General features: G+C 38.5%; 4 protein-coding genes across 5 annotated transcripts; 2 read left to right on the plus strand and 2 right to left on the minus strand.

The window, feature by feature from the left end:
• LOC18596885 (bifunctional epoxide hydrolase 2) lies at positions 16-2,144 on the minus strand. Its single transcript, XM_007025627.2, has 5 exons — positions 1,481-2,144; positions 1,182-1,396; positions 887-1,051; positions 554-789; positions 16-445 (listed from the first exon to the last, which is right to left on the minus strand). The coding sequence occupies exons 1-5, from the start codon at positions 1,548-1,550 to the stop codon at positions 190-192; spliced, it is 942 nt and encodes a 313-aa protein (XP_007025689.2). The 5' UTR covers positions 1,551-2,144; the 3' UTR covers positions 16-189.
• On the minus strand, positions 2,249-4,299 carry LOC18596886 (bifunctional epoxide hydrolase 2). Its single transcript, XM_007025628.2, has 5 exons — positions 4,116-4,299; positions 3,781-3,995; positions 3,327-3,494; positions 2,996-3,231; positions 2,249-2,701 (listed from the first exon to the last, which is right to left on the minus strand). The coding sequence occupies exons 1-5, from the start codon at positions 4,183-4,185 to the stop codon at positions 2,455-2,457; spliced, it is 936 nt and encodes a 311-aa protein (XP_007025690.2). The 5' UTR covers positions 4,186-4,299; the 3' UTR covers positions 2,249-2,454.
• On the plus strand, positions 4,962-7,919 carry LOC18596887 (protein RTF1 homolog). 2 transcript variants are annotated; one of them, XM_007025630.2, is made up of 2 exons: positions 4,962-5,215; positions 5,725-7,919. In XM_007025630.2, the coding sequence occupies exon 2, from the start codon at positions 5,774-5,776 to the stop codon at positions 7,754-7,756; it is 1,983 nt and encodes a 660-aa protein (XP_007025692.2). In that variant the 5' UTR covers positions 4,962-5,215; positions 5,725-5,773; the 3' UTR covers positions 7,757-7,919. The 2 variants fall into 2 exon arrangements, with proteins under 2 accessions (XP_007025692.2, XP_007025691.2); XM_007025629.2 differs by having other exon boundaries at positions 4,962-5,105.
• LOC18596888 (lactosylceramide 4-alpha-galactosyltransferase) lies at positions 9,691-11,480 on the plus strand. Its single transcript, XM_007025631.2, has one exon. The coding sequence runs from the start codon at positions 10,009-10,011 to the stop codon at positions 11,323-11,325; it is 1,317 nt and encodes a 438-aa protein (XP_007025693.1). The 5' UTR covers positions 9,691-10,008; the 3' UTR covers positions 11,326-11,480.

A 14,616-nucleotide genomic window follows, 5' to 3' on the forward strand; every position in this document is an offset into this window, starting at 1 on the left:
GCTGCTGCTGCTCTATCAAGTGAAACGCAACCTTGATAATCTTTTGCAATGTCAAGCCCTGATCTCTTGGCTTAAATATGCAAAAATGTAATACAAGACATGCATAAGCACACTTCCTTAAGAGTACAGTTGATAATTTGGTTTGTGAAAGTATGCCCAACGATCTTTTGGATAAGGGCTCGACTTTAGTTACTTGATGGAACATGCTTTGTCAAGGAAGTTGACAATAAGCTGATTCACCTTGTCTGGGAACTGCTCTTGCATGAAATGTGTTCCTTCTGGCAAGAACTCTATCTCTAATTCAGCTACATAGTCTCTTACTTTTTCGCTTGTTATGTAGTCTTCAATCCCGGGGAATTTGAGGAAATAGTCCTTTCCACCCACGATTAGAAGCACCGGAACCTCCACTTTTGGGTTTTCGATGGTGAACTCTTCAGGCAGTCTCCTACATGAATACAGAATTTGAGATCATAGAAGACAGTGATAAACATTGTGCTCAACATTGAGCAGGGGCAGCAAAGATTAATCAAGTGGAATGTTCGAGAAATCTTACGTGTAAGGGACTTGCATTGGGGAACTAAACCCAGATTTTTCATATGCTTTAGCATACGTTGTTAAATCTTCATTGGTTAACCATGGTGGAAAGGGGTTAGATGGATCAACCAAATCCATAATCTCCTTGCCTGTCTCAGCTATAGGAATTTCACTTCTTGAGAAGAGGATATAGATGTTTCGCCAGACGGTTTTTACATCAAAACGGCTAAAGTCAGCCTCAGCTCTTCCAGGCTCCTATAATGGTCAATGATAGGGAAATCATGATCAAATGCCAAATCGAACAAATAAAGTCTCTAGTCCTAGCTGTGGCGAAATTTGGGAAATCAACTACCTTCCACCTGGAAATGTAGAAACCTTCAGGAAGGTCCCGGAACTTTTGAGGCCGAGGAACAAAGAAAGGCACGCCCAACGACACAACTCCAATAACCCTTGTTGGATGGAAAAGGGAGAGCAGATAAACAGGCCACGACCCAAAGTCTTTGCCGATAAGGAAAGCCTGTCAGCAGGATGTTTCAGTCAAGATTTGATATAAAAACAGCTAATGGTACGCAGGGATCACAAAATAAACACTAATCGTGTATAAATGACTTAGGATGAAAAGGGTCATCATCCAAAAGATATTCTACCTTGTCGATGTGGAAAGAATCAAGAATGGCTATGGTGTCATCGACGAAATCGTTGAAGGATGCTTTCTCTGGTTCTGGGTGGTTTCCAGATAGTCCATATCCCCTCAAATCAGGTGCAATTGCACGGTAACCAGCACCAGCGATTGCAATCATTTGATGTCTCCATGAATACCATATCTCTGGAAAACCATGTAGAAATACAACCACTGAAGAACCTGCAGAGAAGACTGAACATTATATGAAGCATAACAAGATAACATTGTAGATTTCTCAAAGCAACAAGGAATGTCAATTGAAACCTGTTCCAATCTCAGCAACGTGAAGGTTCACTCCTCTTACATCAATGTGCTTGTGCTGTATTTGATCCATTGTGCGAGAGAGAGAGAGAGAGTTGACTATCAATTTCTAACCAAATGAGGCTAGAGAAATTCTTTTAGGAAGGTCGAAGGTGGCTAGTCACTCAATGGCCCAACGGTTCGCGCAGGCACTGAGTTCGGGTTAGGTTGGTTTTTGCAAGAGACCCGTTTCACGGTTTCCCTAGTGGTCCAAGTGCGCATATCCATACTTACTGGTTAAGCAAGCCGAGAATTCAGATATCTAGGCTGAGAGGGGAATCATGGTCTCTTAAAGATGATTTCCGTCATATGGTTCAAGACTAGAGTCCGATGATAGTTGATAAAATACAAAAAAAGTTGCTTCGAAACCAGGAGAGAGTGCTTTCTGTGCAGACTACAGACCAGCTGGCCATGGTCTTGAATTGCCTAGGATCAAAGTCTCAGGTTAAGTTAGAGAAACAAGGGGCAAGGAAGAAGAACAGTACCAAGGGGCAAGGGAGAAGAACAGTATCTAGGGTTCTCAATCACTTATTAAACCAGTATTCGAGTTATAATCTAACAGTACCAAGGGGTACGGGAGAAGAACAGCATCTAGGGTTCTCAATCACTGATTAAACCAGTATTCGAGTTATAATCTATCTCTCCTCTCACTTCAACAGCCATCAGCTTGTCAGTAGATCCCATTTCTTGCTGGATAAGGGTCAAATTCATCCCAAAGTTTTACATTTTGCATTAGACTCTCCAGGGAAAATCCGAGGCTATACTGCCCACTGGCTGTAGGGCTGTGTTTTATTCCAGTATATGAAGACATACATTCAATACTTTAAAGAGGATGTCACTGGATTACATTACAATAACTGAGTTTCATATTCATTCAGTATTTAAAGATTCCTACAAACGCCAGCCAATTCTTAGACACATTTCACACACTGACACCGTCAAATGTGGCTCTTGAGGAAGTCAAGGATTAGCTCATTCACCAGCTCAGGTGACTGCTCCTGAACAAAATGGGTTCCTTCAGGCAAATATATGATATCCAAACCAGGTACAAGCTCTTGTGCCTTTCCGAACTTTATGTATTCCTCTATCCCAGGAAATTTGAAGACATAATCCTTGCAACCCATAATCAGTAACGCGGGAACTTTAACTATTGGATCTGTTATGCCAAAATCTTCTTCAAAGGACCTACAAAAGCATAAATCAACCTGAAATATGAGCATAAATTGAACTAAAACTCAAATAATTAGCAAGCAGGGGAAAACCTTTGCAGTACATGCAATCATAGCCTAGTTAAAACTAATAGACTAGCAGTCTACAGAATTCTATCCAGATGCTGTGGTCAGCCAGCTGCTATGGCCTACGTTGGAGGAGATTACAGCAGCACATGCAATTGACTAAGGAAAGGATCAAGGAGTGCTTAGAACATAAATTGAAAAGGTCCCATATATCACTGATTTTTATTAGAATCAACACACATACCTGTATGGAACTTGTAATGCAGTCCTAAATCCAGATTTCTCATATAAAGCTCCATATGCTGCAAGATCTTCCTCCGTGAACCAAGGTGGGAGAGGAGTAGAAGCATCCACCAAATCCATGATCTCCTGGTTTTCTGCTGCTATTGGTATTTCGCTTCTGGAGAAGAGTATGTAGATGTTCCTTACAACTGTTTTAGCATCAAATCGTCCAAAGTCAGCCTCTGCGCGTCCAGGTTCCTACAAGAAACCCGACGGAATATAATTCAATCAAGTAATGTGGTTTTCACTTTTCCAATTACTTCTAACACTTCAACAAAAAATCTAAAATATACCCTCCATCTTGATATGTAGAAACCTTCAGGTAGGGACTGATGAAACTTCGGAGGTTCCGGAGGAAGATATGGCACTCCCAGTGTTATAACAGCAGAGACTCTATCGGGGTGGAGAAGGGCAACGTGGTAAGCAGGCCAGACTCCAAAATCCTTTCCAACAAGAAAAACCTACACTCATAGCGAGGGAGCAAACAACAAAGATGAAGAATCAATTCCAAGTCGCTTAACTCAAACATGAAGGTAGCATTGCGAGAACACTTAGAAAAAGCTAAGTCTGCTTCAATTTATCAGACAATCCCACCAAAAAAGAAGCCCTAATTCCTTCAATCTGATTAATGGGAATATAGCAAATTATAATTAGAAAACAAAACGAATCCCAATTCCTTCAATCTTACACAGTTTCTTTGATACATATAAGCTCACCAAAACATAGATAAAAGTCAGAAAAGTTGACCTTATTGACTCCGAGGTGGTCTAAGATAGCAACAAGGTCGGAAACGATGTCAGCAAAGGAGGTCCTTTCGGGTTCGGGTGGTATGTCGGATAGTCCGTAGCCTCTGTAATCGGGTGCAATGGCCCGAAACCCAGCATCGGCCACAGCAACCATCTGGTGTCGCCACGTGTACCATATCTCCGGGAATCCGTGTAAGAACACCACGACGTTAGAACCTGAAGGTAGAACCCCAAATTATTTGATAAAAACCAAAAACAAAAGAAAAAAAAAATCAGTTAAGGTTTTATGGTAAAGAAGTGAAGACGAGCACAGTAGAACCTTTTCTCTTCTTTTACCTGTCCCCATTTCAGCAACGTGAAACTTCAGACCTCGTACGGTGACGAAGTTGTGCTGGATTTGCTCCATTGTTTTGAGGTTCTTATTATTGTTTGACTCTTGATTCTGTTCCTGTTCTTTCGTTTAGTTCACTGACGAAAGCTTAGCTGCAGACATAGGAGTGGCGATACCTACTAACCGAACCATTTTATTTCGTCATGTTTAAAATTAAAAATTAAATAAAAAGTAGATCCACAAAAGTTTAACAGATTCAGGCCCAGTTCAGGCCCAATAAGAGGATACATTTAAGTGGGCCCATAAAAACTGCACCAACTTAGGCCCATATAACAGCAAAATGGGCCAGTCCGCCTATATCGTCAGGAAGATTAAATTCTTAATATTTTAAAAAGATTTTAAAATATTTATTTTTGTTCTGGGAATTTTGTAGAGTAAACTCTATTTAAATTGTGGTTTCATTTTTCTCACATGATATCTATCTTGTGATTCTTTTTTAAAACAACACTCTCTAAATGTTTTTTTAATTAATATTTCATGGAAATTTTTTGTTTTTATAAAAATTTAGACTGTTAATTTTATTTAATAAAATTATTAAAATATATTTTAATTTAAAATTGATATATTTATTCATATTTGAAGGAGTTTTTGTAATTTATTAAATAAAATTAATAATTGTGGGAGCAAAAATTATTCACAAAGTAAATATTAATAGAGATGTAAATTAAATTTATTTAATTTTATATTCTTAAAATTATATGAATTTAAAATTTCCGAACAATGATTCCCGTCACTTTTTTTTTTTTTTACCTCCCACATTGGCAGGTAACATATGGGCCGATGAGCTTAATATCCCGACCCAAGTTATTTGTCGTCCAACTCAGCGTCTGGTGCTCGCCCTTTCTTCCCCTACTAACCCTCGGTTTCTTATTCAAACCTCTCCGATTTAAGGCTCGGATCAAAAGAATCCGCGACGAGAACGATAGCTCTTCAAGGTTAGCCTCAACCTCTCTCCTCCTCTTTTACTCTAATTTTCCTGTTGGACTGGTTTGTTTTTAATCTTTACGGTCAAGGCGGTGTCGCCTCCGTCGCTACGTCGGCGCCGGTATTTTCCCCTTCTCTGCCTTTTCTTTGTTTGTTTTTGAAATTCATGGTATCCCGAGCCTTTACGCAGTTTGAAAATAAAAGAAAATTTTGCTGTTGCATGTAGAGAGTTAACAAATTATGACTTTTCAATGTATCTGGTTTAGATCTGCGTTTTGATCATCACAAGCATTTTTAGGGGGTCATTGCTTCTTTATTGCACTTCTACAATGTTTTTCGATCAATTCTGAGATTCACCATTAGTAATGGTGGAAGAAGAGCTGAAGAAGAAGAATAGAGGAGGAAGTTGAGGTTATTAAAGTAGAACCCTTTAGTTTTTATATTGTTAATTGAAATTGTTTTACATTATTATTATTTCATGCACCAAAGGGTAATGTTTAATTTTCTCTTCAAACGGGTTTACATGCTTCCTATGTGTCCATTTAATCAGCATCTCTTCATAGTTTCCCTTTGTATAAATATTTTCTTTGTGGTAATGACTGTTCAAACTGGTACACTGTAACTTTCCAGTTCAGGAGTGGAACAAACTATCACAGGGTAGAAGGGTGTGCCGGTAATCATGGCAGACTTGGAAAATTTGCTTCTGGAGGCAGCAGGAAGAACTGGTACAGGAGGGAGAAACCGGCACTCGCTTCCACCATCTAGAAGGCGACGTGAGGGTTCTTATTCTGATGGTGGAAGTGACTCTAGGGATGACGATTCAGATGATGATCATGGCTATGCAAGCAGAAAGCCATCTGGATCACAAGTTCCATTGAAGAAGAGGCTGGACCCTGCTGAAAGAGATGATGATCAGGGCAGTCAGGAAGAAGGTGATTATGATGATGGTGTTTCTGTTCATGAGGGTGACAGCAGTGATGAATCTGATGTTGGTGATGATCTTTACAAGAATGAGGATGACAGGCGAAAGCTTGCACAGATGACTGAACTTGAAAGAGAACTGATTCTGTCAGAACGTGCAGATAAGAGAGGTGATAAAAAATTTACTGAAAAGATTAGATCGAAGCGGGAAAATGATAGGCCAAGCCGGTCTCGGAAAGAGACTCCACCTCTTCCGTCTTCTCGTGGGGTGCGGTCATCAGCTAGATCTGCTGATAGGGCAGCTGCTAAGGATGATGCCCTGAATGAGTTGAGAGCAAAACGACTGAAGCAGCAAGATCCAGAGGCACATCGTAAGTTGAGAGATGCATCTAGAGGAAGTTCGGGTAGCCGGGGCTTATCACCAGTCAAGCGGAAACCCTTCACTGCATCAAGTCTAAGTAGCTCTAGTCAGAGTGACAGTGAAAGTAGGTCTAATAGCGAAGATGAAGGATCAACTGGGGATGGTGGAATGGTTGATAGTGATGATGATAGGGGCATGCAGGGGCCAGACGGCCCAACATTTGATGATATAAAGGAAATTACTATTAGAAGGTCAAAACTTGCAAAATGGTTTATGGAGCCATTTTTTGAAGAGTTGATTGTGGGTTGTTATGTAAGAGTTGGAATTGGGAGGTCGAAGAGTGGCCCTATCTACAGGCTCTGCATGGTCAGAAATGTTGATGCCACAGAACCTGAGCGGACATACAAACTAGAGAACAAGACAACATATAAGTATTTGAATGTTGTTTGGGGCAATGAAAGCTCTGCTGCCAGGTGGCAGATGGCTATGATTTCAGACTCTCCACCGCAAGAGGAGGAGTTTAGACAATTGATTAGGGAGTTGGAGCGAAGTGGAGGCCGGATGCCAAGCAAACAAGATGTGCTTGAAAAGAAGGAAGCATTACAAAAGGCTAAAACATTTGTCTATTCAGCAGCTACTGTAAAGCAGATGTTGCAGGAGAAAAAGTCCACCTCATCTAGACCATTAAATATTGCAGCTGAGAAGGATCGACTGAGAAGGGACCTGGAAATTGCACAAAGTAAGCATGATGAGGCAGAGGTGGAGAGGATTAAGATGAGACTGCAGCAACTGGAGGCATCCCGGCAGGCACAGGAGAAAGATGCCAAGGCTGTTAGGTTGGCTGAGATGAATAGAAAGAACAGAGCTGAGAATTTTAAAAATGCATCAGAACTGAAACCCGTAAATACTGGTTTAAAAGCAGGAGAGGCTGGGTATGATCCATTTTCGAGGAGGTGGACTAGATCAAGGAATTACTATGTTGCAAAGCCTCCTGGAGCAGATGCAGCAGCAGTAGCTAATGGTGATAGAATTGGTGTGATTGCCAGTGGAAATGGCAATGATGCAAGGGCTGCTGCAGAGGCTGGCAGGGCAGCTACAGTGGCTGCCTTGCAAGAAGCTGCTGGTGCTGGGAAGTTGGTTGATACAAGTGCACCTGTTGATGAAGGGACAGAATCTAACATGCTACATGACTTCGAGATTCCAATCTCATTAAATGCGCTCCAGAGGTTTGGTGGTCCCCAGGGAGCTGTGGCAGGATTCATGGCTAGGAAACAGAGGATAGAAGCAACTGTTGGATGCCGAGTCCCTGAGAATGATGGGAGGAGACATGCTCTTACCTTGACAGTTAGTGACTACAAGAGAAGAAGAGGGCTTCTTTGAAATAAAATGTTACATCTAAGCAATGCCTGTATAGGTAATGATATTTTTATTTCAGCTGTTATTTGAAGGAAAGTTTGTACCATGTCATTTGATCAAACTGCCTTGAGGCTTGTTGAATTAAGTATTTTTTGGTGTGAGTATACGTAGGTTTCGGTTTATCAAATCATGGTTTGAGTGCTGGTCTTTATTATAGCAAAACTTACCATCTAGCTTTGGTTTGTTTTATGAAAGATAATGCATACCGGAGAACGGGAGGAAAAAATAGAAGTGATCACTACCCATGCAGCTAATGCAGTTGATTTGTAGAAGAGAAAAAGACTTCCATAATTTGGCTGTCTTGTTTTAACAGATGTTTGAGTTTCCTTACCTAGGTTATGATAGTTTTCAAATACTAATGTCATATCAAGTATTTTAGAGGAAGTAGGAAGTTTGTTTCAAGTGAGATTTTGAGGAGCTTATGAGTACAGGAATTGCACATTTTATTAGGTTAATCCTTTAAAGAGAGAATAATGATTTTGTGACAAAGTGTTATCAGGGCAAATTCAATCTAAATTCGATGCTCATGGTAAGCACGATTATGGGGAAGCGGGTAGGTTGGCCAATGACTACGAGAGCTTGTCAGGTCAAGTGGAGAGAATGTTATGTTAATTATTTTAAAGAAAATAAGTAGGGTTTTTCAATTTCATATTGAGTAAGGAGGTTGAAGAAAAGATAAAGTTTTCATGATATTAACATGGTTCTGAAACGACTTAAGTGATGCATTGAAGGGAAATAAGTTTTTCTTTTTGCTCCTGTTTTACCAATTTTTATTTAGTGCAACATAAATTTTTTATATTATTTAGAAAAAGGTAAAATAATGGTATCAAGACTCGAAGGCCCAAGTGCTCTTCAAACCATAGCTACTAGTAATCCAGAAGCAATCCTATTCCAGTATGCTTAAGGTTTCGGGAAGGTTTTCCTTAATAAATGTAGGGGTTATTCAATAAACATATCCACCGTTCTCTCCCTGTTTTAGCCCCCCGCTCCTAACAAGGCCTAGCCTCGTCAAGGCTAGGTAGGCTTTGGTTAATCTTTTTCTAGGGGAAAATGGCTCTTGGGCTTGGACAAATATTTTGGGCTTGAAATTCTTGAACAAGCTTTTGCAATTAAAGAGTCTATTCTAAGAAATCAATTAAAGATTGATTTTTTGGCTTTGGGAATCTATTTTTAGTAAAACTTTCTTAAAATGGTAACTTAGTTTTAGTTGCCAAATCAATAATTGTGATAATCTTTATTGAAATTTGGATCAGCCCCAGCATTAGTTGGCATGAGATTGGGCCCTTTTTTTTATTTATTTGTAAGAATTATTTGAACCCTATATTAGTCAATGGAATTAGAATATTTCTCTTACATATGATTAAGTTCAGAGATTAGTAAATAAATTGTTTTATTATATTAATAGACAAGTTATGAATCACGAATTAATTTTAATGTCAGAAAATTGATTGAGGCAGGTTGGTTTTGTGGATGGTGTTGGAATCCTTTTATTGTTTTTTGTTGTTCGTTATCTAAATGCATTAAAATTAGTCCACTTGTCGAATAATTATAAAAAGATTCTGATTTCTTTTTTCAATTTTATTGTTCACAAACTAAAGTTAATAATAATTTCTTCATAGGATTTAAAAATGCAAATTATTTCTCAAAATCTGTACCTTATGGTAATTTTGAATAAGCATAATCTCTCCACCATAATCTTCCTTAATCATCATTAATGACATAAAATTTTACCAAATGAAAATTATCTTAAGTAGTCCGACAAAAGGACAGATGCGACGTCGTTTCACCACCCGAAGGGAAAAAGAAAATAAAGTGACTTTATGAGGGGCAAAAAAAAAAAAGAAAAGCGCTACCCATTAACAGCATCGTACTTGGTTTCCTTTCTTTCTCGTAATAAAAGCAGCTTTGGAGAACTCCGTTGTCTTACATTTTTTGATTCCCAATGTCCAAACCACAACTCTAAAATAAAATTTATTTTTTTGCCGCCTCCTCCATTTCCATTGAAATCCCTTCCCTCCCTCCTTCTCCTTCTTCTTCTTCTATTCTGTTTTTGTCTTTGGCAACTGTCTTGGTTCTTTCTTACATAGAACTTTTTTCTTTTTATGTACAAATGAAACGACTGTTACTACTACTACTACTACTACTAGTGCCAAGAGCTTCAAGCAATTCACTTTAGTTTCTTACAAGACCAAAAGTGCCAAAAGAAGGGGGGGGCAATGTTTGAAATGACCAGACTTCACCACCGTTTCCAACGTATCAAAAGTTCAGTCTATGGCTTTGTGTTCTTGTTACCCACTTCCATTGTTGCTCTTTTCCTTTTCATTCTTCTAGCTTGCAATGGTTTCTCTGTCTTCTACATTAACCTCCCTGTTCCCGCCAAATCTTCACCAGAGCCCGCCAATGTGTTGCCTGAGAATCTTCCCGGGGACAAGAAGGTGACAAAGTTGGCATCCTCGGTGATGTATGCGGTCAAAGAAGAGAACCCACCTGTTATTTCAAAGACCCATTTGCCTCTTCTGCAAAAACCAAACTTTTCAGTGGTTCCTGTTGATAAGCCTTTGGTTTTTAGGCCAAAACAGGCTCGTTTAAGCCGTCAGATATTGAGGATTCTGCGTTCAGGGACAAAAGCAAAGGGGTTCTCCGCCCAAGTTAAGGATTTTTTTCAGAATTCCAAGTGTAAGTCTCGGTTTTTCATGACTTGGATTTCTTCAGTAGAGTCGTTTGGTGATAGAGAATTGCTTGCTGTTGAAAGTGTGTTCAGGTCACACCCAGAAGCTTGTTTACTTATCGTGTCAAATTCATTGGATTCTAAAAGGGGAAAGGTTGTTTTAAAGCCATTTTTGGACCGGGGGTTTAAGTTGGTTGCTTTTGATCCTGATTTTGATTATATATTCAAGAATACTTATGCAGAGTTGTGGTTTAATCGGTTAAAGAGAGGAAATCTTAATCCTGGTGAGGTTTCTTTGGGTCAAAATATCTCTAATTTGCTTAGACTTGCTTTGTTATACAAGTATGGTGGTATTTATATAGATACAGATATTATAGTTTTAAAGAGGTTCAATAACTTAAGAAATGTGATTGGTGCTCAATCCATCAATCTTGAAACGAAGAATTGGACCAGATTGAACAATGCTGTGCTGATATTTGATAAGCACCACCCCTTGCTGTACAAGTTCATTCAAGAATTTGCTCTCACTTTTGATGGAAACAAGTGGGGTCACAATGGTCCTTACTTGGTTTCAAGGGTTGTTGCAAGGGTTACCGGTAGGCCTGGATTTAACTTCACCGTGTTGCCTCCATCAGCATTTTATCCGGTCGATTGGAGTAGAATTCGAAGTCTTTTCCAAGGGCCTAGAACTAAGGTTCACTCAAATTGGTTGCATAATAAGCTTGAGCAAATCCGCAGGCAAAGCTTTGCGGTTCACCTTTGGAACAGACAGAGTAGGAATGTTAGAGTTCAAGAAGGAAGCATTATTCACCACATAGTGTCAGATTGCTGCGTCTTCTGCGATTCTTCGCGGTCGAGTTTGTAAGTAATAGAATAAGGATCAGATTGTTTCAGTATTGCTCTCTTTTGGAATGTTTATGATGTTAGTCATATGCAGTTATATATAGACTTAACTCCTGTTCATTCCACCATTATAGTGTTGAATAAGATTGAAAGAAAATGTGAATCAGTTTTCTTCTATGAATCCCTCATTGTGCATCATGCATACCCCTTTGGTTATTCCATCTAACCTTGTTTCTACCAATTCTTTCAATTTCTGAAAATGGAAAGGAAAGAATGCAGTCCAATCATACTTTCTTCCATGCTAGGTGACAGCAAAACCCAATAATTGAGATATGGTTGTTTGATTTGGTGAATAAGTGGAGGAAGAAGCTAATAAAATTTGGGACTTTCCATGAATAAGCCATGAAAGTGATTTTTCAGCTTTCAATTAATGAAGGCACCTACTTTTCTGGCCTGGCTTACATCATGATAGTATATGTATTATAATTTATCTCTTGTCTTCACCATATTCCCTGGATATCTCAATTTGTAACCATCCATGGTCCTACTGCAGTTGGCTTCCTTCACCGTTATCTCCAGATTCCACACTTCCTAGGAAAAAACTTGTCAATGCTGTTGCCCTGCTGTGAAAAGATTCTCCACCTTGATTTTTCCATTAATTATCTCTCAAAATAATTCTTTTTTCCATCACTTCTCGGCACTAAATAAGCATACTAATATTCATAAACTATAAATGATATTGGATGAAGTCAATGGGTACAGCAATACCTTGAATGTGAAGCAACGACACATTTATTTTGTTTTTAAGGTCATGCCAATCTGCATACAATGGGGTTTTCTCATTTTTTTTTTGGGATGGGGTTTATTCATTTTGTTTTCAGGTCAATTGGATGGGTTTGGGGACGTTTGCACATGCAAATTAAGTGATTTTGTCTACGCTGACAGAAAGGCCTTTTGAGTTAGTTTAAAGGGAAATTTGTTGATTGTCTTCAAAGCATGAGAACATGTCTCTGTTTCTCAAGAGTTGACACAAAGATGGCTTAATTGCATAACAATAACTACACCTTGCATATCACATGTTAGCAAAAACAAAAAAGGAAAGTAATAAACTTAATTGAATTATCAGAATATAGAATAAGATATATTTTTTAAGGTTTAAGCCAATTTTTAATACCCTTCACCCTGATCAAGGCTTCTCCACGTTTTCCTTCTTTGTTTATTGCTTTGTTACCAGGACTCCTAACTTCTTCCGCAGGCAAAACGGAATTCTATTATTTTATCACATCATTATATAATAATATCATCATTAATGACTACGCCATATAGTTATTATCATAAGCTAATGGTACCAATGACACGTACATATTAATGCTAATAATTTGTTAATCATGATTATGAAATGGTGAAACAAAAGGATGCTTTGATTGCAACTGGCGACCCTTTGCATGAGAACTGAACTGAATATAGACAATTGCCAACACCAGTGCCCTCTCCTCCTATCATTTTCATCTTTTTGGTAACCCCTAATCGTCTAAAAGAGAAAAGTCACTGTGGAGCGAAGGCCCATGCATGAACCAATTAAGATAACGTTAACAAGGAATATTCGACAATAATCATTCATCAATTAGTAAATTATTATCTTCACTGTTACTTTATGAGGGCGGCTTTAGTTACCCTGTAGTGCTTTTGTCTGTGTGAAAGTGTATGGTAGCTGTTAATGGTGTAAACATGTCATTGAAGGCAAACGTGGTATATGTTTCCTTCTGTAAAAAGCCTAGAACTTTATTCAATTCTGTGCCCACATTTGTTTCTTCTGTTATTTTTTGTTTCATAGTTTAACTTCTGACAATTGCAGTCAAGAAAGTGAAACTCTCTTGCTGCCTGTCCTTATCGCTGGCAGCCCCTTACTGCATGTGCCCTCTGTGCGCTTTCGTTTTCAGCACGTTCCTTCCTAGTTCCTCCTCAAGGTATGCCGTGTGTCTGATGTCTCTTTAGTCTTTACTCTTAACAGTTTTGCATTGGGAAATGTGATGGAAGTTAATATATAACTGTGCAGGATATAGTAAACTTTATCTTCCATGGATTGAACTGTATATAGCAATGCAAACCAGGAACTTAAGCTTGGCATGTACTTGAATCCGAGTCCTTTAAAAATACATGCTAGTTCTTCCAGATTATAGGTTGCTGAGACATTGGCAAGAATTGCAATGGAAGACCAGATAAACAGTTTCAACAAATTTGACGTTGGCGAAAATGATCATGGACAGGAAAAGATTTCCAATCTGAACTCCTAGACTTCTAATAAGTTCTATCCCATGTGTCGAAAACCACCAAAGCTCTAACTCTATAGAGTAAAACATTCATGATTTGATTAACCCTTTATCGTTTAGTTAGATGTGTCGTGACGTGCGGGTTCGGGAACCCGTTCGCCAGACGTGGGCCAAAATTAAAATCGTGTGGGTGTGGGAGTCGCCACCAATCATGTTTATCTAAGGTGTGATTGGTCACCTATTAACCCGATTCTTAATCAACAGAGTCCTAAATTAATTTTAGGTCCGTCGAAAGAACGAGAACTGGTCCACGTTTTTTTTTAGAGGTGGGTTCGAGAGTGCGGTTACGTACGGAGAAGGGTTAGCACCTCCGTGACGCCCGTTCTACGAATGGTACCATTTAATCTTAAGTTATCTTAACATAACATTTTCTTAGTTTAATCCCTATTTTATTAATTGAATTTTATTGAATTGTCAGACTGAGTTTTTCACTTGGTTTTACGTATGCATATGATGCAAGCGTAGAATGATGTCGTGACTTGTTTATTTTAAATGATGGAGTCGGTAATATTTTATTAGAAAATTATTCGAAGACTATCCCAACGCTTTGGTGAAGTCTCGAAATCCTCCTCACCTAGAGATATCCCCGGAAGAACTCGTCTCTACGAGCTCCTCGGGGAAATTCCATCATCGGGATTTTCGCGCCATTTACAAAATAAGAGTGGCATGCAATGACAGTATAAAATGATGGTATCTACATGCACGCGTTTATTGTTTTTAGGTGTTTTAAAAAATTTAGATTATTTATTATTTATTTTTATTATTTTTTGATTTTCTATTTAAATCCATATTTGTTGTTGGCCAATTTTTTACTTGGTTACAAAGCTTATCTAATAAATAACTAATTAATTTTTAAACGATTGGATTATTTAGTAATATTTATTTAAATTAATTCGAATGTAACAAAATTTTCTTACATATATTATTTTTAACCAATAACTATTTGACTTAACGGGTATTGGAGTTTAGAGTTCGGATTTATC

The sequence above is a fragment of the Theobroma cacao genome, chromosome 6 (assembly GCF_000208745.1).
Source record: "Theobroma cacao cultivar B97-61/B2 chromosome 6, Criollo_cocoa_genome_V2, whole genome shotgun sequence".
Lineage (NCBI taxonomy): Eukaryota > Viridiplantae > Streptophyta > Magnoliopsida > Malvales > Malvaceae > Theobroma > Theobroma cacao.

Bases quoted from the DNA above. Each gene is read 5' to 3' on its own strand.
- LOC18596887 (XM_007025630.2), top strand. From the start codon at position 5,774: ATGGCAGACTTGGAAAATTTGCTTCTGGAGGCAGCAGGAAGAACTGGT.
- LOC18596886 (XM_007025628.2), bottom strand. From the start codon at position 4,185: ATGGAGCAAATCCAGCACAACTTCGTCACCGTACGAGGTCTGAAGTTT. The intron at 3,232-3,326 runs GTATATTTTAGA...GGTTTCTTGTAG, and splicing joins TCTACATATCAAGATGGAGG to GAACCTGGACGCGCAGAGGC. The intron at 2,702-2,995 runs GTATGTGTGTTG...ATGCTTTTGTAG, and splicing joins GCATTACAAGTTCCATACAG to GTCCTTTGAAGAAGATTTTG.
- LOC18596888 (XM_007025631.2), top strand. From the start codon at position 10,009: ATGTTTGAAATGACCAGACTTCACCACCGTTTCCAACGTATCAAAAGT.
- LOC18596885 (XM_007025627.2), bottom strand. From the start codon at position 1,550: ATGGATCAAATACAGCACAAGCACATTGATGTAAGAGGAGTGAACCTT. The intron at 1,397-1,480 runs GTTTCAATTGAC...TCTTCTCTGCAG, and splicing joins CGTTGCTGAGATTGGAACAG to GTTCTTCAGTGGTTGTATTT. The intron at 446-553 runs GTAAGATTTCTC...GTATTCATGTAG, and splicing joins CCAATGCAAGTCCCTTACAC to GAGACTGCCTGAAGAGTTCA.